At 56.9% G+C, this 23,407-nt stretch overlaps 1 protein-coding gene across 1 annotated transcript in view; it reads left to right on the top strand.

Moving 5' to 3' along the window:
* Positions 1-4,842: 4,842 nt before the first annotated feature.
* The window catches only part of PLXNA2 (plexin A2), a 41,171-nt gene continuing 22,606 nt past the window's right edge, over positions 4,843-23,407 (top strand). Inside the window, exons 1-3 of the mRNA XM_049769774.1 lie at positions 4,843-6,060; positions 7,676-7,858; positions 18,890-19,024. Coding sequence (XP_049625731.1) covers positions 4,897-6,060; positions 7,676-7,858; positions 18,890-19,024 — 1,482 coding nt within the window. The 5' untranslated portion in view covers positions 4,843-4,896. The remainder of the gene's footprint in view (positions 6,061-7,675; positions 7,859-18,889; positions 19,025-23,407) is intronic.

Raw genomic sequence — 23,407 nt, 5'->3', positions numbered from 1 at the left:
AATGTCGTTATGAGCACTCTCCTACATACATCCATGTGTGTACCACGCATATATATATACACATACATGTACACACACATCACAGTTACATATTCTTACAGAGTACATGTGCAATTACACTCACCCCCTTACAAATACACACATATAAGTGCACAAACCATAGGTGGTTACACATTCATACAGGCACATTCCACACAGTTACATACATTCCTACACACCACTCACATGCAAGTACACACATTCCTACACATGCAAACACATGCACGCATGCAGTTACACACATCTCCCTTCGCACATGCATGCATGTATACAAGACCACATGTGGTTCAAAGCCTTTTCCTACACCTATTCAGGCAGTTGCACATGTCCAAGTGCATATACCAAAAGCACACACTCCTAAACATATGGGGTGTGGTAACATCCTCCAGCGTCCTACTGTGCGTGCTCAGTTGCTCCCATCTAGGGAACAGGCAGGTGGGAGGAGGACCCTGTGCAGCCTCTGTCTGAGCCTCAAGCCTAAGAGCTGGGCAGACAGACATAGTGGCAATTGGAGGGGACAGGGGAGCTGGCCAGAGGGCAGACATCAGGGCCCAGCCCTGGGTGTGTAGATCCGGGAAGTCTGTGCTTTCCAGTAGGCAATGTAACACTGAACTTTGCCAGGAAGCAGCAGGTGAGAGCCATGCAAGGCCACGTAGGGCTGTGCAGAGGTGTCCAGAGTGTCCAGGGTCAGGCAGGGCTATGTAGGGGCATCTGGGTGAGGCCTTGTGGGGTCCCAAAGGGTGGTGGACCTGTGGGAACCTAGATGAGTCTCTGCAAGTCTGTGTGGATCCATATGGACCTATGTGAGCCCATGTGAGTTCATATGGATTTATACAAGTCCACATGGGCTATGTGTGGGCCCATATGTGCCTGTGTGTGGTCAGGTGAACCCCGAGTGGGGACTGTAGAGACAGGCAGTATATGTCTGCCCTGGGAGATGGGATGCATCACCCTCCCCCTTCTTGCTCCCTGCCTGGGCCAATTGTCCTCTTGTCCCTCTGGAGTCTACAGTTCCCTCAGTGCAGAGCCACAGCAGTTCTGGTGCTCTGGTCCAAGGCTGTGGTGTCTCTGTGGACTCTGTGGACCCTTGACCACAGCTGGAGGGGAGCCAAGGAACTGAGGAGTGGAGGTTCCCTGTGTGCACAATTATGGCCAATAAGGGTATGAGGAACCTAGAACCGGTGTCATGCAGGCCACTGTGTGATACTTGGGGAGGTTCTGAGGGCAGGGAGAGGCCAGAACTTGTCCTATCGGGAGGCGGGAGCAGCCAGAATCCTGTCCAGGTTGGGGAAGAGACACTACTGAGGGCTTGGTGCCCAGGAAGGGAGGTTACCTGCAAAGAAGTCCCAGGGGAGGGAAGGTAAGTTACCTGTGAGGAGATGCCAGGTGGGGGAAGGTGAGTTACCTGTGAGGAGATGCCAGATGGGGGAAAGTAAGTACCTGTGGGGAAGTGCCCAGTGGGGGAAGGTGCAGGGAGTGTGCTGCATAGGGGAAGAGGCGATACCTTAAAGAACAGGTAGAGATGGGTGTTGATAAGGTTTCCAATGGACCCTTCCTGTGGTAGAACCTTGAGTGGGGTGGTTGGAAGGGCCCTATAGTGGGGCCTTAGTGGGGGGTTGTGGGTGGATCTTGGCTTGGTGGGGCCCTGGGTGGGGTGTGGGCATGGCCACAGGAGGGTGTGGAGGGCCTATGACAGAGGGTTGCACCGATCCCCTGACTTTCTCCGGAACCCAGGCCCACCTATTCTCATACCTTCACTCAGGGTGGCCAGCTCTGCCCCTGGGATGAGTCCCCAGTTCCACTGGCACTTCTCTGCACCTAGAGTATGAGGCAGCCCCTTCAGTCTTACCAGCCTGGCTGGACGCAGATCCTGCTGACGTAGTGGGCCCCTCTTCTGCTCCCTCTTCCTTCCCCTCTACCTCATCCCTATTCCCTCACTCCTTTCCTCTCCCATCCTCCAGGAGGGGCTGTGGGGTCTAAGGGAGGAGCCTTCATGGGCTGTGGGGTTCAGTCCTTCCTGAGGGGACAAGCTCTTACCTTCCCTTGGCCAAGGCCTTACCATGCCCTTGTCCCGCCTGTGACCGGGCCCCATCAGGTCAGTGTGAAAACAAGAGGCTCTTGTCAGGGGAGAGGAGCCTGTCACTGAGGGTCTGGCCACAGACTCTCACCTGCGTGTCCTCTGCCTTGTCTTCCTGTCCCTCTGTCCCGTCCAGTCCCCTGCATGCACTCAGAGCCCGAACAGGAGTGACATCCAGTTAATGAAGCGAGCGCAGCTGCCTGGCACTGACATCTAAATTGTCTCTTTGGTCCCGCAATTTTCGTGATTTTTGGTGGAGGCGCCCCCTCCTCATGTGTATAAAATGTGCTAATGACCATCCTGGGGTTTGTGACAGTGACAGCTGGGACAAGGGAGGCTCCCTCCAGCTTCTCATCAAGGGGGAGTGACAACCCAGCCCCTGCTGTCATATCACCAACACCATCAGTGACAGAGCCAGCAGCACCCAGTGATTATAGGTCCCGAATAATGACTTAAACACTAGCTCACTCCCTCCAGCTTAATTGGGGTCCCCCTGTAGCCCTCACCTCTGTAGTCCATGGGACACCTGGGGCCCTACTTGAGTGCCCCCACATTCCTCCTGAAGTGGGGGACACGTGCTGAGATCGGAGGTATCGCTGCACCCCTGACTGTCCTACAACTCAGTGTCTCATCATCCTTGATGACTAAAGTACAAAGGGGGACTGACTGCAGTGAGTGGCCTGAACAGGGGAGCAGACACCTGAGACTCCACCTGCAGATGCCTGTGAGGTATAAGACCTCCCTTCACACTGACCTAAGTCCTCCCTCTATATGCAAACTCTGAATCTCCCCTCCACACCCCAAGTTTTCCCTTCATACCCAGACCACAAATCTTCCTCTAAACAGACTCCAAGTCCTCTCCCCATACCCAGACCCCAAGTCCTTCTTCAAAATTAATTGTCCTCCCTCTACATCAAAACTAGAGTCCTCCCTCCCACACCTGAGTCCTTTCTCCACACTAGAATCCTAGTCCTCCCTCCACATCCAGATTTTGAATCCTCCCATCAGACCCCAAGTTTTCCCATCAGACTCTAAGTCCTCCCTCGATACCAGAACCCAAGTCCTCCCTCCACACCCAGCTCCCACACTACAGCCCCCCGAGGCCTCCCCACCCCAGTCCACAGCTCTCTTCCCACCAACTACCTCTTGCCTTGTGCCACTTCCACCATCCAGTCTGCTCCTGGCCCTTCTGCTCAGACAGTCCAGGTTGGCATACACTGCACCTGGCCCTCTGACACCCCAGCATGACAGGGAGACAGGCCAGTGGGCAGGGATGGACCACCCAGGACATTCACGCCCGCTCAGTGCGAGCTCTGACTCTCAGAGTCCTGGGACCTGCAGCTGGAGCAACTGGGACTGGCCGTGGCATAGCTAGTGGATGGGCTGTGAAGAGCAGCAGAACACCTGATGAGTTGGTGGCAGCTGCCATGTGGGCGTGAGCCCGGCAAGTGGAGCTTCTTGTGAGGGAGCCGGTGGCTGCACCAGGCTGTGCCCATCCTGCCCAGGCATAGAGAGGACCACCCTGCCCATTCACCCCAAACTATCCCAAGTAAGTCCTGCTCAGGGGGAAGCACAGCTGCATCACTGCAGCCCTCTTCGCTCTCCCTACATGCCTCCCAGTTCTCCCTCTGCAGCCCTCCAGCTCCCCCTCTGCAGCTATCCAAGACATACATGTGTCTGAGCACAAGGTTCAGGCATGTGCTGTGGATAGGTCCCCTCCCTCTGAATGTATGGCTGGGACACTTTTATATTGTGAAGGATGTGCTTCATAGGCTTCACACATATGTGATGTTTCTACTGTGGCACACACAACACCTATGTGTACATATGTTTTCACAGAACTCATATGTTATGGTTCCATGTATTTGGGTCCCTAGAAAGTGCACACGTGTGTTTGAACATGGTATGTGTGTTTGGGTCCTGCAAACATGTGTAACACTGTGCTGACATGGGATCTCAGAACAGCCTACAGAGCACTGGGGTGACTGTGCATGGGCCTGTAGCTCCTGCAGGGTCCTGAGCCAGCGAGTCTGTCTGTTGGAAGGGGGACCTGTTATTTCCTCTCTGAGCTCCATGAGGAATTCACGTCCTGCACGGGCCTCAGGACACACTAAAAATAGCCAGCTCAGGCCAGCACTGGGTGCATGTGGGGCGGAAGGGCTGTGTCCATCCCCTGCAGTGGCTCCTTCCTCTTCCTCTTCCGGAGGAAGCAGCACCAATCACCTTGGGTGCAAACAGACAGGCAGCCCTCCATATCACTCCCACCCCACAGTCCTCTCAATCACCCCCAGCCCTTTTATCCCCAGGCAGCCTGCCTGACCCCCAACCACCCTGTAGCCCCTGTGCAGATGATTTTGAGCTGCTACCTTGAAAGGGGGCTCCTGAGACTCAGCCCTGCTATCTGCCTCCCCCCACCTTCTTCACCCTGAAAGCACAGTGTCAGCTAGAAGGTCACTGGAAGGTCAGCTAGAGTGAGGCTGAGGTTCTGTCCTGTGCCCTGCCCCCACCCATGTCTCAGGGTGCAGTGCCTAAGGACTCTGTCCTGGGGTGCAGTTCCCTGGGCCCTCTGTGTCCCGTGTTGCAGTGCCCTGCCCCCCTGTGTCTGGGGTGGGTGTGGAATAGATGAGAAGCCCCCTGAAACAGTCTGCCAGAAGAGCGTCCCAAGGTGTGTACAAGTGCCATGGCTTTGGTCCCACCCTTACCCTGAACTTTGTTTTTCAGGAGCATGTGAGGGCCCCGCGGTGGACATCCCAGCTCCAAGAGCCCGCAATACACAAGCAATGTCCCCGCCACCCCTGCTGCTGTGTGCAGCCCTTGGGGTGCTGCTGCTGCCACCAGCCCCCACTGCAGCAGCTGCCCTTCCGCAGTTCAGCACTTTTCATGCCGAGACCCGGGATTGGACCTTCAACCACCTGACGGTGCATCGTGGGACGGGTGCCGTCTATGTGGGTGCTGTAAACCGGGTGTACAAACTGGCAGACAACCTGACGCTTCAGGTGGCCCACAAGACGGGGCCTGAGGAGGATAGCAAAGCCTGCTATCCGCCACTCATTGTGCAGCCTTGCACGGAAACACTGACACTCACCAACAATGTCAACAAGCTGCTACTCATTGATTACCCCGAGGAGCGCCTGCTGGCCTGCGGCAGCCTGTACCAGGGTGTGTGCAAGCTGCTGCGGCTGGCCGACCTCTTCACACTGGGCGAGCCCACGCACAAGAAGGAGCACTACCTGTCCAGCGTCAACCGCACAGGCACCATGTTTGGCGTGATCGTGCGTGCACGCGGCCACGACGGCACACTCTTCATCGGCACGGCTGTGGACGGCAAGCAGGACTACTTCCCCACGCTGTCCAGCCGCAAGCTGCCACGCGACCCTGAGTCGGCTGCAATGTTGGACTACGAGCTGCACAGTGACTTCGTGTCGTCACTCATAAAGATCCCATCGGACACGCTGGCGCTCGTGGCGCACTTCGACATCTTCTACATCTACGGCTTTGCCAGTGGCGGCTTCGTCTATTTCCTCACGGTGCAGCCGGAGACCCCTGAGGGTGGCCCCCTCGGCACAGCCGGCGACCTTTTCTACACATCCCGCATTGTGCGCCTGTGCCAGGATGACCCCAAGTTCCACTCGTATGTGTCGCTGCCCTTTGGTTGCACGCGCGCTGGCGTGGAGTACCGGCTACTGCAGGCTGCCTACTTGGCCAAGCCGGGAACTGCGCTGGCCCAGGCCTTCAACATCAGCAGCCATGAAGATGTGCTCTTTGCTGTGTTCTCCAAGGGCCAGAAACAGTACCACCAGCCACCTGACGACTCTGCACTCTGTGCCTTCCCACTGCGTGCTGTCAACCAGCGCATCACAGAGCGGCTACGCTCCTGCTACCAGGGCGAGGGCCACCTGGAGCTTAGCTGGCTTCTGGGCAAAGACGTGCAGTGCACCAAGGCGGTGAGCCCTACCCTGCCAGGGACACCCCGGGACCACTCTGTGAGGGACCCAAGAGGTCTTCCCTCTGCTCAGGTGCCCTGGTTCCCACCCCTGGCATTGCCTCCAGGCTCCTGTACTCCAGGCTCACCATACTGTCGAGCCTGATTCTGCACAAGGCTGGGCTGAGCCCCCTGTTATCAGAAATGGGTTCCTGTGGGTGCCAGAGGTATCCCCCTCAGTCTGGGGGGGGTCCTTGCCTCTGGGGGTTTTGCAGCTGGACCTTAAGGGTTGGACTGAGAAACTTTAGCTCCCCCAGAGGGCTGAGAGCTCAGGGTCCCCTCATCCTTCATCCCATCTATCTGCAGACTGAGGGTGGCTGCTCCTCCCTGGCGTGGGCACCAGGGAGCATGAGTAGGATTTTCTGTATCTTAGAATGGGCAGAATGAGATAAGAAGGCAGGAGCTCCTTTGAGTCTAAGTCAGGAGCAGGTGCTCTTAGTCTCTGTGGCCCTGAGGGGAAACTCGAACCTCCTATGAGGCTGGCCTGGGGAGAGGGGGGGCTGGGACCACTGGCTCCAGAAGTGGATGGGGGCAGTATGACACTAACAGCTTCTCAAGCTACCCTGGGAGCACTGGAAAGTGGGTTCTGCTGTGACTCCATCATGTCCTGTCCAGCGAGCTGTCCCCTCAGCCAGGTTCACACTCAGGTCTATGATGCTGGGCATGGGGTGACACAGGGTGACATGGGGTGACACCGGGCATGTTGAACCTGGTCTGGGTAAGAGCCTGCCACCTGTCCAGGGAATCCCGCACCTGAAAGTCACCATGAGGTAGAAAGGGCAGGTATTGGGGACTCCAGTCACCCTAGTGCAGCAGCAACATGGCTGTCCGGGGGCGGGGAGGACAGGCTGGGATGTGGGAGGACGGAAGCAGCCGATCCATTGCCTGGGGCGGCAGCCAGCCAGGGGCCTGTGGGGACAGGCCCGGACAAGTGACAGGAGAGATGATATCAGGTCCCTGCACCTTTTTTCCTCAGCAGGAGCTAGCTCTAGGGCTTCCTAAGTCTGGGGTCTCATGTCCCAGAGGACATGGACTCAATGCAAGGTGGGGCACCTGGAAAGGGCCAGGCCACCCCGTCAGGAGCAGCTCTGGTCAGGCATGCTGGGCAGTTTGGTTGACACCTACCCCTGGGAAGCAGCCTGGGGTCCCCAGGTACACAGAGATGGTCCCTGGTTGTCTCTGCCTGTTCTATGCTTGGTGGGAGCAACCCTTCAGGGCCTCCTGATGGCTGCAGCAGGGATCTGTTCATGGGGTCTGTCCAGGTGGCCTGTCCAGGAGGCCTGCTGACTATGGGCCTATCTGAACTGAACTGACACCCCTTCTTACCTTCTATCTCCCTGGGGTCCCTCCCCACATGGCTTAGGTCAGGAACCAGAAAGAGTTACTGGCCAATACCACCTCAGGTAGGACAGCAGGGAGTGACCAGCAGGGACCTCTATAGTCCCTAGTCAAAGCCAAGTCTCAGCAGGACCTGTGACCCAGCTATCCTGCCAAGGGCCAAACCAGAGGGATCTGGGTGTCATGGGCAGGATGGAGAAGTACCCTCAACTGCACCCACTCACGGCCTTCTCCTACAGCCAGTGCCCATTGACGATGACTTCTGTGGCCTTGACATCAACCAGCCACTGGGAGGGTCCACACCTGTGGAGGGGCTGCCCCTCTACACCACCAGCCACGACCGCCTCACCTCCGTGGCCGCCTACGTGTACAACAGCCACAGCGTGGTCTTCCTGGGCACCCAGAGTGGCAAACTGAAGAAGGTAGGCTGGAAACCTGCCAGGAGGGGACTTAGGTTGGGTTGGAGGGTGGCCAAGGGGATCTGGGTCAGGGAGAGACTACAGGGGTCCTGTGTCAAGGAGTGACGGGGGTCCTGGTTTAGGAAGTGACCTGGGGGGGGCTGAGTCAGCACTTACCATAGGGGACCTGGGTCATGTGCTACATAGGTGCCTTTCTTGGGGACCCTGTGCTCAGGCTGCCTCCCCATTCTGACCGCACCAATGGGACTCTGACCTGATCTCTGGGGTTGCGTTGTTTGGGTCTCAAGTGCTCCTCCCCTACTCAGGGGGCCAGCCCTGCTCTGGGTAATCCAGGTATGGGTGAGCCTGCCTTGTCCACTCTCCCCCCTCCCCTGCAACCCCAGAGCATGTAGGGAAACTGAGTCTGGAAGATGCCTCTTTCCTGTGTCCTGGTGAACTGAGAGTGGCCGCTTTGTGGGTTCTGCTGCATCCCAGGCTCCTGGCCTTGGGCTGCTGGGGAGACATAGCCCCACATGCACAAGGGTGCCCGGATAGGGGTCCATGGGTGCTGATCCCAGATGAACAGGTCAGTGGATTTTCAGGGTGTTGCTGCTATATCTGGTGCCCACACACTCGTGACCAGCTCCCAGGCAGGGAGGGGCCCCAGGAATCCTCATCATGTCCCTGGGAATTCGGAAGCTGCTTTGCAGGAAGGAGATGGAGATAGGATCTCTGAGGGCTGCAGAGGGACAGTGGGGAGGGAGTGCTCTGGGCCTGACACTATTAGGAGGGGCCAGAGGGACTGGCTGTGCCAGCAAGCGTGAGTGGACACAGGGCACACTGAGGGCTGGACCTGCCATGTGAATGGCCAAGGGATGGACACGGGATCCACTGAGGAGACAACAGGCTGTAAGCAGAGTGGCAGGGTCCAGGAGGGGCCCCAACCAGCGCTCTGCACAGTGAGAGTGTGGCCAGCAGTTTGATTGGGGTGATCCCGTATGGCCCAAAACCCCGGCCTGTCAAACAGGTTGGTGACAGCAGGTGAGGATATCCAGCCATGGAGGAGAGAGCAGTGGGGCTTTGGGGGGGGGGTCTAAGGTCTGGGAGCCTGTTCTGAACCCCAACTCTGTGGGTTCTGTCAGGGCAGACAGAGGCATCGGCCGATTCCCCCAAGTGTTCAGACCACCAAGCTGGTCCCTGAATGCTGGGGACCACTCCCAGCTTGGCTCCTCCTCCCACGGCTCCAACCACAGGCATGGGATCCCCTTTGTCCCCAATACTGCAGTCCGTTACCCTCCCTGATTTCCCCGGGTCCTGTAATGGGCAGACACAGCTCCAGCCAGGCCCTCTGAGTAGGAGGGTCATGGGCTCTTGCCAAGGTCCCTTTCCTGAAGGTGCCACCACAGTCTACAGGGGCAAGAGTCTCTCAGCCTTCTCTGGCCTGAACAGGGCAGGGCTGGAGGAAAGCAGGGACAGGCCTCCTGAGCCCGAACAATAGCCGCTGGCTCCTGAGGTGGAAGTGACTCAGCGTCTCCGAGCAGGCCGGTAAACACAGCTCTGCCAGCCCCCACCCCCTCCTGAGCGCCTGCAGAGGGGGTGCCACGGGCACCCACACCCTCGTCTGACTTGGCACCTGCCCAGCTTCCGGCTGCCAAGCCGCTGTGGGTTCTGTTGCATACTAGGCTCCTGGCCTAGGGCTGCTGGGGAGACAGCCATAAGGATTCTCAGAGCTGCTGTCCAGCTCACTAGGGTCCCAGGACAGGGGTAGGGGGACACCTGGGTCCTCTTCCCAGAGCCATGAAAGGGGGAGGCTGAGGGCACCTGAACTTGGGAGAGCAGAGGTACCAATTCCAGACATTTCTCAGGGACTCAGCCCTGTCATGTTGGATCCAGTGCCACAGCCCATGCTTCGGGGATCCAATGTGGACACACACTGCTGATGAGGACACACACTACAGGGACAGCAGGATAGTAGCCAGGGCTCATGGACATGCAACAGGTAGACAGGACAATGCCCAGGACCTGGCTCCCCATCTGCAGGGCCCATGTGGGCTCACATGCAGGGCCTGGCTCCCCTCAGCTAGGAAGGGCTGGGCTCTGTCCTCACATGCTCCTGCCTACCCCCACCCCCAACTTTCCGGCTCCTCTGGAAGGCCCTGGAGGCAGGAAGGCTAAGGGAAGGCTGCAGGGGGAGCAGTCACTCACAGGGGCCTTTGCTAGGAAGTGGGTTCAGGGGTTGCCCAGAGCCGGGCCTTCCTGGTTTAGAATCATAGTGTCCTGTATGAGAGTGGCAGCAGAGAGGCAGTAGTTGCTTTTTCCTCTGCTTCTGCCCTCTGTATCTGCCTCCAGGAAGCCTTCCAGGCTCCAGGAGAAACATCAGTCTCGGGGCCTTAACCATCCTGCTCCATGTACCAGAGAAGTCCATGGGTATTCCCAAATCTGCTCTCTGAGGTACCATATTTGTGAGACATCTAGAAGGACTTGGAGGTGCTAGTGCTGGGTCAGAGTTTGTGGGGCCATGGCCCTTGGGCACCCCAAATTGAGCACCAAGCGATCTGGCATAAGTGAGATTGCAAATACTCTTTTGGGGGGTACAGGGGGAGAAACCCTGATGCTGGGGTGACAGCACCATGACTGGCGGAGCCCAGGAAATAGAGAAGAGTTTTCTGGGCTTCCCTCAAGAACCTTGTGCCCTGTGTTCTGGGCCATCCATGCTCGCTCACCAAGAGCTGGAGTCCCCATTTCATGCCCCATTTCACAGGCAGGCAAGAAGCCCCAGACCCACAACCTCATGTCCAGGAGAAAAGCCTCCCAGCTTCACCCTCAGGTTGAGAAGATGCCCGGCTCAATGCTCTAGCTAGTGTGGCCCTCTGTCACACTGAGCTTGAGCCCCTGCTTGTGCTGGGGGGATGCCCTCACTCCTGCAGGGCCTCCACCTGCCTCCCAGGGAGATCTGTGGATGCATCCAGGGAGAGAGCAGCTGGGATGCCCTTGGATCCTCCTGAGAGCCCGAGGGGTCTGCCATAGTCCCTTAACTGTGCTGAGCCAAGTCTGCAGAGAGGAAAGGATGGCTTTGAGGGGCTGGGCATCACACTGGGCCCCCCACCTCAGTCCCTGCTCTCTGGTTCATGTGTAGCTGGCTGGATAGAGCCTCAAGGCTGTAGGAACCCTGGGGGGACTTGCAAGGTAGAAACCATTCTGGTCAGACCTTCAGGCTCCTCCCTGGAGGTCAATAGCCATGAGTACTGGGGCTGGACTGGGGGGTCCCTCAGGCCTGCCAGGCTGCTTTCTGCCCCCCCCCCCAAGTCTATGCTTTGCTGCCACTAGAGGCAGAGTTACAGAGTATAATGTTTGCCACCAACTGCTGAATTTTTAGTCTCCAGCCTTTAATCTCATAAACCTGGCATGGCCAGCACTGCACAGGCCTATGTGTCTGGGTGGGCTGCTGGCTGTGATGGGTTGTTGTTGCTTGTTCTCATGCCTGCCCAAGCCTCACCAGCCCTGCCTCAGCCCCTGGACTCCAGGAGCAGCAGGAAGGTCCCTAGCCGTGACTCCCTCACTTTCCCATATTCTCTCTTAGGGAAAGTGCCATGTTTTCTGCTGGCTCCATTGGATCCTGGCCGGTCCTCCTGGGCACTGTTGGCCCCGAATGTATCACCCAGAGGGACTGAAGTGGGCTTGGCCCCTTGTTCACAGTGACCAGAGATTCCCCTCAGGCTGTGCAAGGGAATGAACCTCGAGGTGGGGCTCCTGGCAGCTCTACTCAGTGGAGACAGGGATGGGGAGATGGCAAAGTCCAGTCAGGAGAGGGAGCTGATGCCAGGACTTGAGTTCTGTGATTGTGTGACTATAGCCATGTAGACACTGAACTGAGGAAGGTGTTCCCTGACCTGAGGGAGATGCTCCATGGGCTGAGAGAGGTGCTCTTGAGCCTGATGGATGTGCTCCCTGGGCTGAAGGAGGTTCTCCCTAACCTGAGGGAGTACCCCCACCTGAGATGAAGGAGCTTCTTCATTTTGTGGGAGGTGCTTCCTGAGCTGAGCTGACGGAGATGCTCCCTTTCTGCATGAGGTGCTCCTCTAATTTCTGGGCCTGAGCAGCTCCATCTGGACACCTTGGTGTCTGGCTTGGTGTCCATCTCCTAGGCAGGCTCCTGATTGGGCTCCTGGTTAGGTTCCTGGTCAGGCTGCCCTTGGATCTTGGCCCTGCAGGAAGGATCTGGAGGGTTCAAGGATCCAGGGGGAAGATGGGAATGTGAGGGACAGGCACAAGGCAGGGGGATAGGGCCTGGGTGGCTGAGCCCCTGCTAGTCTGTGTGTGTATAGCTGCACAGGAGAGCATGCAACTGTGTTATGTGCACATGTGGGGGACTGTGTGGGTACATGCACATGTATGTTGTAGTTATAGGTATACACACTGTGTATGAGTATATATGCACAAGTATGGTGTGTGTAGAGGTATACATACTGTGTGAGTATACATGCACTTGTATGTTGTGTGCACATGTGTGGGGCTATGTTGGTACATGCACATGTATTGTATGCACAAATATACAGTTGTGCTTCACATATGTTTGCATTTTGTGCACATATTTGTGGATGGCATCTACCCTGGCCCCTGCCCTGAGTGCTCTCCTCAGTCGGTCCTGTGACAACTGGAATTGACTGTGTAGTGTCCTATTTGTCAGGGCCCCACAACCCTGTATCCAATATCCAACCATCACCTTCACCTCAAATAGGTTCTGCCTTGCCCTGATGGAATTGAAAGGTAGGTGTGGCCTGTCAGTTATATCAGGGCAAGGCAGAACCTATTTGTCAGCAATCATGGCCCCACCTCAGGCTTCTCCTCAGAGCTCAGCTCCTGCTGGCTGTCTCCACTGCTGGCAGGGAAGGTGGGAGGAGGGAGAGAGGAGTAAGGAGGAAGACAGGGAGGAGGGAAACAGGAGGAGGGTAGGAGGAGTGCAGAGAGGGTGGGAGAAAGGAGAGAAGAGGGAAGGAAGGAGAGAGAACAGGGAGAAGGCAGGGAGGTAGGAAGGACAGAGGAGGGAGGCCGTGGGGAGTAGGAGAAGGGAACAGTTTACAGGGACAGAAGTGGAACTGAACATCTTTTATTTATTTATTTTTTTTTGCTTATCCACCACCTACATTTTATTCTTTATAGAGAATATTCTTAAATTCACACATAGAGCAGATTTTAAATGTACAATCTGTATTTTTCTTCTTGATTTACTTTGAGATACATACCTGTAGTTATAAAGTTGTTTATGGTTGAATTTTAGTCATACAGTGTCCTACACCCTTCATCGGTGCACATTTCCCATCATCATTGTCCCCGGTTTCTCTCCCACCCTCCTCCTGAAAGTGAGGATCTTGACTCTGTCTCTCCTCACACACCCCTCCCCATCCTCCTGCTGCTATATGGAGAGAAGGGGGGTAAGGGTCTGACCTCCTTCTGCTCCCTGCATGGGGCATGGGACGGCTTTTGCCCCCCTGTCTCTTGCACGACTGAGCTGCCCCTCTCTGGGGCAGGTAAGAGGCGGGACTTCGAGAACACAGGCTGAGGTCAGAGGTCTCTTCACAGTGAGTTTTAGCAAAGGGGGGGTTGCAGTCTGGGCAGGGCCTGAGGAACGTGCCCTGGGCTGGGTTAGACATGAGACTCCTGGGAGTTCTGGGATCCCGACAAGGCTCCAGCTGGTACAGGGCTGAAATGCAGCTTCCAGTTGGAGAGCAGCCCCACCTGGGTTGGCCACAGCACCCAGCCCCTGGCCCTGGCCCTTAATATGGGGGGAGCATCTACACTGGCCCCCACTACCAGAGCAGCATTGCTGAGGGTTCCCTCACCACCTAGCTGCCACTCTCTCTGTGCTACATCTACTCTGTGCCACTGCCCCTCGCTCTGGGGTCCTTGGAAAGCCCTGCTCCCCTGAAGTCTCTGCACCCTCTCCTGGCTGTTATAATGACTTGAGCTGATGTAGGTCACACACACACACACACACACACACACACACACACACACACACACACACACACACACACACACACACACACACACACACACACACACCACCACCACCACCACCACCACCACCACCACCACCACCACCACCACCACCACCACCACCATCTGCAGTGTTTGCTCACTGTTCTGTATGCCTGGGGCTAGAATGATTTCCTGCTGCGAAGAATGGGGATCAAGGCTGTGATGACAACCGGAAGCTGGGGGGGGGGCTGTTGCCCGGGCCAGTCACCCACTCTACACATAGACCCTCAGCATCTCTCTGGGGTCAGCCTGTGAGTTGACCCACAGGACAGTCTGAGGTACAGGGAGGCCGAGGCACAGGCCCAGCATCTCCTAGGCCCTCAATAGCACTGATAGGGAGACTCCTGTGTTGGGGTTCTCAGGACTGTGAAGGGCACAATGCCCTATGTCCAATAGTGGGACCTCCCAGACTGGCCTTTATGTCAGGGAGAAGCAGGGCCCTCCTCCACCCTGCTGGATCCTCTTCACATACCCCACCCCAGTTCAGGCCACACTGCCCTTGTATAAGGGGTTCTCTTGTGTCCTCATACAAGGGGGTACCCTTTCCCCCAGAGGTGATGTGAGGACTCCAGAGGAGAGACTCTTATCTCATGCAAACTCTCCAGCCTTCCTGGGGTCTCCAGGGACCTCCAGGGGACACTTCGACCCCTGCCTGAGGGCTGTTCCCATGGGCACCAGTTCTCTAGACCAGACTGGATGCTGAGCACAGGCACATTCCCATCATGAGGATACTACACTAAGGGGACCTGTGATCCCCCAGGTTTGCCCCAGCAATAAAGCATAGTGCCCCTCATGTGTCCAGGCCACAGCTCTGAGGGAGACACAGGTAGGAGCCTGTCTCTCAACTTCTGCCCTCCTCCTAAGCTAGCCCTCACCCTCTTGCAAGGGTCGCTGACATGTGAGGAGGGGGCATGATCAGATTGACTGTCCCCCCATCACCTGCAGCTTCAGGACCCTCCCTTGGGGTCTCTGCAGTCTGGGCTTCTCCATCCTTCTATCCTTCCTCCCTCCTTCTATCCTCTTCCCTCTCTCCCCCTTCCTCTGTCCCTCCATCCTTCTTCGCTCTGTTCCTCCATTCCTCTTTCCTCTCTCCCTTCCTCCATCCTCCCTCTGTTCCTCCATCCCTCCCTCACCAACAGGCTTTAGCTGCTCTGGTGCCAACATCTCCCTTGCAGATCTCTATGCCTGAGCTGGCTGTGCTGCCTCTGCAGAACCGGAGCTGCACCCTAGAACTTGGCAGGGCCATGGGTGGGCCCACAGGCCCCATCCTGCCCCAGAGCTGCTGCGCCCATGAGAATCCTGGCGCCAGGCTCTGTGCCGTCACCTGAGAAGGCCCTGGGGTCCAGCCAGCTGCCTCTCCTTTCCCGATGAGGCCGTGGCAGGGGCTGAAAGGCTGCAGCGGGCGTAAGTGGGAGCAACCCAGGCTCGGTGCAACCAGAGCAGTGATGGTGGAGGCTGGGCCTTGCTCATGGGGACATTCAGAGCCTGAGCCAGGTGTCATCTAGCTGCAGCATGGGGCAGAAATCAGTCCAGCACACACTTCTGTTGTTGATGCTCCCACCCACCACCCAGATTGAGAGTCCTCCTCTGACTCGGCCTGCCCTCTGCATGCCACGCTCACTCAGGTCCTGCCTAGACTCGGGACTCCACTCAGGCATCATCCAGCTGATGCCCTGCCCCAGTGCAGACCCCACCCAGCTCAGGTTTACCTGGTTCCAGGCCTACTCAGGCCCCATGGTATTCATTGGAGGCAGTTCCATCAGGCTCCCAACAGCATATTCATCTGCTTCTCTGATATCCAGGTCAGAGGAGAGCTACCAGCTCCCATCCCTAGTTCCTTCCCTCTCCAGATCTGACTGTGGAGCAGTAATGATCAATGCTGTTGGCCAGGCTCCATTTCAGGTCAAGTTCAAACCCATCAGACCCCACCAGTAGGAGCTCGGGGCGAAGCTGGCTTGAGCTCTGCCCACATGTCCAGTAGCATTCCTGGGCACTGTAGGGGTCAGTTGGGACAGGAGACACTCAGCACCGTGGGGCGCCTGCAGCCCATGGCAGTGGGAGCAGCCAAGAGGCCATGTGCTCTGCAGTAACATGGTTGAGTCTATAACTGTGGAGTGGAGCGTCACATGGGCAGGCACAGTCTGGCCAGGGGTCACCGAGGGGAAGTGAGCTGATGCACAAGCCCATCCCTGCGGCCACATCTCTGTTGCCTGACCTCCAGGCTTGCAAATGCTGTGTGGTCTCAGGTGCTGAGTCCATGCTGTGCGACAGTACCTGATTCACCCACACAGGGGTCCCTGCACTCACCACCCCAGTCTCCAGGAAGGCTGGGCTACACTTCTTCCTCCTCTTCCTCCCTTGAAGCTCAGAGGAAGACAAGTGATGCTCTGTCTGTCTCTTTAAGGTAAAATTCAGGCTTGCAAATCAGACCTTGGATTTTTCCCTTATAAGAGAAAAAACTCCTGGAGTACTTAGGAGAGAAAATGACTTGCCGTGAACAGCAGTTTCAACAGCCGAATGATGTGGAGACAATGTGCCCACCTACAGACAGGGAGGGGGTAGCCGAGGGGCATAGCCCCTCCCATCGTGGGAAATGCAGAGTCTGGGGCCTATGAGTGACTTGGGGTCAGTAAGAAGCTGCAAGTCCATGCTTTGGACTAGTCAAGTCTGAGCTTCTCTGCCCAACCCAGTCCTTCCCTGAGGAGAGAACAGAGCTTAGAAGATGCAGGGGTTGGGCGAGCAGGCAGGGTTCAGAGCTGCCCAGGACATGACCTTCCACAGTGGCTCCTCTACACAGAACCCACTGTTCTGATCATGTGGGCTACTGTGAGTCTACGACCCTCATCCCAACTCCCCATACTGTGTTCAGCAGAATTAGTCATTAAGGAAAATATCAGTCAATGGAGGCAGAATCAACTACCAGGGGCAGTCCATCTGGATCAGGTGGGCTGCCCATGAGGCCGTGTGGGTGCTAAAAAGGATGTCATCCCCCTATCATCAGCATGGAGACACACCCGCTCTCTGAGCCTATTTTTGTGCTGCACATCCCACCCCCAGTCAGCTCTGCCCAGTAGGCTCCCCCTACAATTCTGAGACTCCTGGGTCTGATCAGAGTCCACCAGGCCCTGTGCTGAGGGAGGGCCTGGGAGCAAGAGGCTGGAAGGGGGTCAGGAGCCGGGTCAGGTTCCCACATTCCAAGGTGGCAGCTGGGTTGAGGCCCCTTGCAAGCCCCTTCAGAGCCTGTCCAGAGCCAGCTACCTGGGAGCAGCCTTGACGCAGGTTCTGGAGCCAGGCTGTGCTGGTAACTCACCTGTCCAGGGCTCAGAGTGGTTCTGGCTTCAGAAGGGTCTGTGATTGGGAACAGGGACAGGTTTGCTCTGGGAACCTGAGTCCCAATACAGGGCTCAGGACTCAAGTACCACCATCCCGCTTGAATAGGAAATCGGACTCACAGGAGGGTCCCAGGAAGGACCTGGGGGCTGACCAGGCTGAGCTGGCCATATAGCACCTCCAAGATCACTCTCTCAGCTTAACAACCCCCCCCCATAACCCTCCCTCGTGCCCCATGTTTGACTGGGACACCAGACCCAGCCCAGTAGCTCCCTGCAGGCACCTCTCCCTACCTGTGACCACGCCTGGGGTGCCCTGCTGGAGGCACAGGAGCCCTGCTGCTCTGGTGATGATGGTCAGAGCACTATCCTGTGGGCACTGTGAGAGGGACAGAATGAGGTCAGAGCTCCGCTGCCCCATTCTTCTCTCTAAGTGCTCTGAGGGCAGAGGGAGGTATAAAGCATCACACAAAAGAAAGGAAGAGAGGGCTTGGGGTGCAATCCTTTGGGAGCAAGGGTCCAGATCCTCGGGGTTCAGCTGCATCCTGGGGCCAGTGGGCATGCCAAGGAGTCTTCTCAGAGGACAGAAGGATGGATGGACGGAGATGGACACTGGGTCACAGCAGTTCAGCACTCATGAGAAGCATCACTGCCTCACCTCTCCCTGTACTCCTCACCTCACCTGTACCCCTCGCATCACCTGCACCCCTTAACTCCCCCTGTACCCCTCACCTCACCCTACACCTCCTCACATCCCCCTGCACCTGCTCACCCACACCCCCTTATTTGTACCCCTCGTCCTCCCTCTCTGAGTCATGCTCTTGCTCTCAGACTCTTGTCCCACCTGGCTGCAGCAGCTAAGAGCAGCCCCTCAGGTGAAAGGCCCCTGTTCTGGCACTCTGGAAGCCCACAGCCTTCCCTGAGGTGGATCTAAGCAGATTCTGAGCCGCACTGAGCAGAAGGAGCGTGCGTGGGAATGTCAGACTCCAGGCATCAGCCCTGACAGCTGACAGCTCTCTGGGAAATACTGGAAACATCCATGTGCCAGGGGAGGGTGTGTGAATGCGTGTGCCGGGGACAGATGGTTCTGCATGTGTGTGTGCGCCTGGGGAGAGGGGCCCTGAGTTCATCTCAGTGACCCCTCTGGCTTCTCTTGGTCTGAGTCCCAGGTGTGCTTGCTTAGGGAACACTGCCCCTGTCCCAGGGACTAGCCACCCCTGTTCTGTGTGAACACGTGTGGGGCTCGGGGATGAGGCTCACAGGCCCTGCCGTCTATAAATAATTTGGGTCATGAAGTGCCAGAAAACCAACTTAAGCTGGAATCTTTCTGCAGCTCTGAATACGCAGCTGCAGGCACCTCATAAGGGCTTCCTGGGGTGGTAAGAGCTCAGGCCTCAGCCTCTGGCAAATGCTGTCACATGTGCTACCCGTGAAGCCCAGCACAGCCATGCACATGTGCTATGGACATAGCCCAGCACAGCTGCATGTGTGTGTCATAGACACACACTTGTACTCTAACACACACAAACACTCATCTGTACTTACACTCATCTGTACTCACACACACGTCTATGCACACGAACACTTACACATGCACACTCATGCAGCTCCTGGCTCCTGCCAAGCCTGGCTGCAGTGACCCCCTGTGGCAGGAGCCCCCGCTGAGACCACCCTTACTGTCTTGCAGATCCGGGCTGATGGGCCACCACATGGAGGTGTCCAGTATGAGACAGTATCGGTGCTCAAGGACCGCAGCCCCATCCTGAGGGACATGGCCTTCTCCATCGACCAGCGCTACCTCTACGTTATGTCTGAGCACCAGGTGAGTGTCAGCCTCCTTGTATGGCTAGGGCAGTCACCTGGCCACCCTGGAGCCACTCAGAGGACACTGGCCCCCTAGGGTTGGGCAGCAGAGTAGAGGATGCAGGCCTGAACCTAGAGCCCACAGTCCCTTGAGGGGTGACTGGCAGCTCCCTGCTCTGCTCTTCAGGACCTCCCCTGTCCCCTCTGGGAACATCCTGGGGCAAGAGCATTCTAAAGTAAGGACCTCTGTGGCAGGAACAAATCTGAGGCAGTAGCACTCTGAGGCAGGAGCACATTGAATTAGGGGACCTCTGAGGTGGGAGCATTCTGAGGAAAGGCGCGCAATGCACCCAGTGGTAGGATGTGAGGTTCTGCAAAAATGACATCATGTCAGGAGCTATGCCGGGCGTGTTGTGCCCTTGGCAGGGTTCCTTGCCACCCACACATCCTGTAGCCTTTCCTGACCCAAGCCAGACGCTGCCCCTGCCGCCTTGGACGGGCTCTGCAACTACTCCCATGAGCTCAACTCAGTTCTGAGTTCCAGCAGCAGGAGAGGGGGCCATGAGGGGTATCACCCTGAATCTGATCCCCTAAGCTTGACTCCCCTAGTCCAGATGATCAGGACAGCGAGGCTGGGGTGTAGGGTAGTGAGCCGGACCATGTTCAGGTGTTGTCCATGTGGTTCTGGTGTTTTGTCAATCCCTCTGAAGCCTCTCTGCCTGCCCAGTGCCCCCCGCCCGGGGCTCCTCCCTCCCCTCTGCCTCCCTTTCCCCCTCTCCTACCTCCCCCTCTGTCTCTGAGCTTGAAATTGGAACCAGGTGTCAGAACAGCTGTGCCGCCAGCTGCGCCTGTCCTTAGGCCGGGGTTCAGCCTACCCGGCTGTAGAGTACATGAGAGTCTGTGTGGGGAGGGGGCACCCTGCAACTGTAGCCTGGAGGGCAGCCTGAGGCATAGTTGCTGGGGTGTTTCCTAGAGGAGATGCTGCCCCCATCAAACCCCAGGGGTGGAGAATTCTCTTTCCTGCAAAGGGCAGCAAAAGCAGACGGGAACACCAGGAGACCCAAATCTCGCCCAAGCAGACGAGTTTCCTGCCCATGTTCTCAGGACGCAGCCCCTGACAAGGTCTTCAGCATGGCTGTGGTGCTGCTCCTGCCTGCTTGCTTGGGTTCTCTATATTTACCTCGGGGGCTGCTTAGGACCCAGTGATGGCTAGCCATATGCTAGCCATGTGCTGTGTGTCAGCCACGTGCCTGCTCATATGTACACATGTGTGTGTTTCACATGCTCTCTCAAAATGAGATCAGTGTGGAGCATGTCTACCTACGACCCACCCACTCTTCCCGTGGGTCACTGATTCCGTCTTTGCTCCATTTGGGACATGATGAGGTTCTGGGCTGGATGGTCAGTGGCCCAGGGTCAGGACCAGGTGGTGGGATTGTGGGGGTCACAGGTCATGGGGGTCACAGGGCAGGGCTAGGCAGGCCTATGAGTACCTGCAGGCTATGAGGACAGGTGTCCCACTGAGTAAGTGGGTCAGCCCTCAGGTAACTGCCACAGAATACTTTGCCCTGTGGCTAGATGCCCAATTAGGACCACTCAGCATGGACACAGGGCAAGGCTCTGGGGCATAGAGGCCCAGATATAGGGAAGAGCCACTGCATGTCCAGTGGGCCTGGGGTCAGCAGAGTATTGTCTGCCTCTCCCTTCCCTGTGCTGTCCCATTAATGCCGCCTCAGCAATGTCCTGATTAAAACTGTCATTTTGATAAGTGCAGCCAAGCACTTGTGTTCACCGAGCGCCTAATCACATCAGTCATAACCCAAATCTCGGAGAATCCTTCTCCAGGTTACTCGGTATTGCCCTGGAAAGCCTCCTCAACCCCTTGTCTCTGCTCTCTTCATTGTCCAAGCTTCTATGAGGAGAGAAGCCTGTAGTTCCACCACTGAGCTGAGCCCTCTCCCAGCTAGACTTCCTCCATTTGCCTACTGCTCTGAGAGGATTTGGGGGCAGAACATACCCCAGGCTAGGCCTCTAGAGCTTACCTGTCCAAAACAATGTGACTCGTAGCAATATGGCCGGTGGCAGTGTGGCCCATAGCAGTATGGCTTCATGGCAGTGTGGTTCTAAGGTAATGTGGTTTACGGCTGTGTGGTTCTGTGGCAGTGTGGATCCATGGCAGTGTGGTTCCATAGCAGGAGTGCCTAACACTGCAGTAGTGAGCATCGCCTGCCACCCCCATACCCCACAATGCCTGTTCACCTCGCTTCACCCCAGCAGACGTCATCCAAGTGCAGCCCCTGAGAAAATCCCTTGTTCCTCGTGAGCTCCTGAGGAGCCTAAAATAAGCCTGTCTCACGGCGGCAGCAGCAGCCCCACACCAGGTATTTATAGGCCTGTTTTGTACAAGAAACAGGTGCAGGGTCCAGGGAGGTCTCAGATGAGGATGTAGAAGTTGGTGCTGGAGGCAACCTAGCAAGTAAAAATCCATCTCAGCTCCACGACTAAGCAATTGGAGGTTTCTGAGCTGGTCAGATAGGGCTGCCTGGAGGCAGTGGTAGGGCTTTGCAGGAAGAGGGCACTGGCCAGTGGCAGATCCCGCACCCCCTCAAGGCAGAGAGCTCTTCCTGCTCTGCTTCCTGTTTGCAACCCAGGCTGAGGATGATGACCTGGCAGACAGATGCTGCCTCTGGGAAGTCTTCCCTGCTCTTGTGCTCCTTCCTGCTAGAGTCTAGGGTCTTCTGCTGATATGTCCTGGCAACTCAGGGTCAGCCTCTTCCTGCCTCTGCTCCCTTGGTTCCTCTGTGTTTTTGCCCCACAATGCCCAGAGTTCTTATCAGTGCTGCCAGGCTGGACACAGTGTTCTCAGGAGGAGCATGAGTTCCCGGGTGTGGCCTGTGGGCTTCGAACTCCTCAGACCTCGAAATCATGAAGGGGTTCCAAACATGCTTGCTAGAACACGGGTAGAGGAGGCACTGGAGGCTCCCAGAGAGTTTCAGCTGCCAGTTGATCTGACCCCAAGCCTAGGCTGTGCTCTGCCCCCAGACCCTGCATCTCGATTATCTCCTGGCTGACCCTCTCAGGCTCTGGCTGCCTCTGTGTGGGTGCAGGGGAGGGATGTGGGCACAGGACAGGGATGAGGCCTCAGAAGAGGAATGAGGGTACAAGGGTGGGGCAAGGACTCAGGAGAAGGGTGAAGGAGATGGAAAGGAGTGAGGTAGCAGGGGAGGGGTGAGGGAGCTGGGAAGAGTGAGGGCATAGGTTTGGTCCAGGGAAACATCAGGTGAGATGCTCCAGTCCTGCCCTTCTGGTCATCTTTCTTTGAGAGATTTAAGGAAGTTCCTCTGTGGGGTGAAGGCTCCTGCTGACTGCCTGCCTGGCCCTCTCTATCAGCCTCACTGTCTGGGAGACCCTGCCCTGTGGTCTTCACTGTCTGGAACTCCTCTCAGCACCCCTGTGACCCCCACCTGCCCCGTGGATCATTCTGAGTGAGCCGCAGAGCTGGCACCCTTGTGCCCAGCGTGTCTGGGATGCCATTTCCCACCTGCCTTCTGGCCCATGCCCATACCCGGCTTCCTGCTGTCTCTGGCACAGAAAAACCCCAAACCTGCCCAAGGTCACTGCCTGGCCAGAGGTTGAGATGTGGAGCATCAGCCCTGGGCTGGAGGGTGGGACCCCTGACACCCCAGCCCAGCTCTGTCTCACCACCCCTGCTCCGCCCTGAGAACACCCACAAGGTTCAGGCATTTCCCAGCATGGGCAGAGCCAGGCCCCCAGACCCAGGATCTAAAAGCTCAGCGTGAGTCACCTTTAATTAAGAGTATTTCTTAAGTAAATGACTTAATAGGACAGTTACACTCATTAGAGGCGTAATTAGGAGATACGACCAAGCGAGAAGGAATGCAGCCCTCATGCATGGAGGCCCTGCAGAGTAGCTGTGGAGCCCCCGTGGGGTGGGGCGCACCCTGCCATTCCCAGCAACACACTCTTGCCAGCCCAGCCACCCCCGGCCCAGCACCAAGGGGGGGCCGGGGCACGATTAAAATGCAATCATAATAAACAAACACAAATTAAGGCTTCATGGTGTCCCATTAAGTCTGAGTCAGCACTGATGGTGCCGCCCCACATGGTGGCCACAATCCAGGAAAAGGAACCATGTCCTCACTGCTCGCAGACTGGCCTGGCCACACGGGCCAGCAGGTTCCTGTCACACCTGGGTTGGAAGTGGCCCACCCTGCCCTGTTGAGAGTCACCTACTTGAACCGGGCCTTCTCTGGCTGTACCTGTGCTGCGTCACTGCCTGCGTGTTCTTGCTCCTGGATTGAATGACTTGCCAAATCCCAAGCATGGCTCTGGTCCTTGAGGGCCCGCAGGCTCTGAAAGGAGGGAGGAGCCCCAAAATGTC

The sequence above is a fragment of the Suncus etruscus genome, chromosome 3, assembly GCF_024139225.1.
Source record: "Suncus etruscus isolate mSunEtr1 chromosome 3, mSunEtr1.pri.cur, whole genome shotgun sequence".
In the NCBI taxonomy this organism is placed as follows: Eukaryota; Metazoa; Chordata; class Mammalia; order Eulipotyphla; family Soricidae; genus Suncus; species Suncus etruscus.
This window is presented reverse-complemented; position numbering and strand designations above follow the sequence as displayed.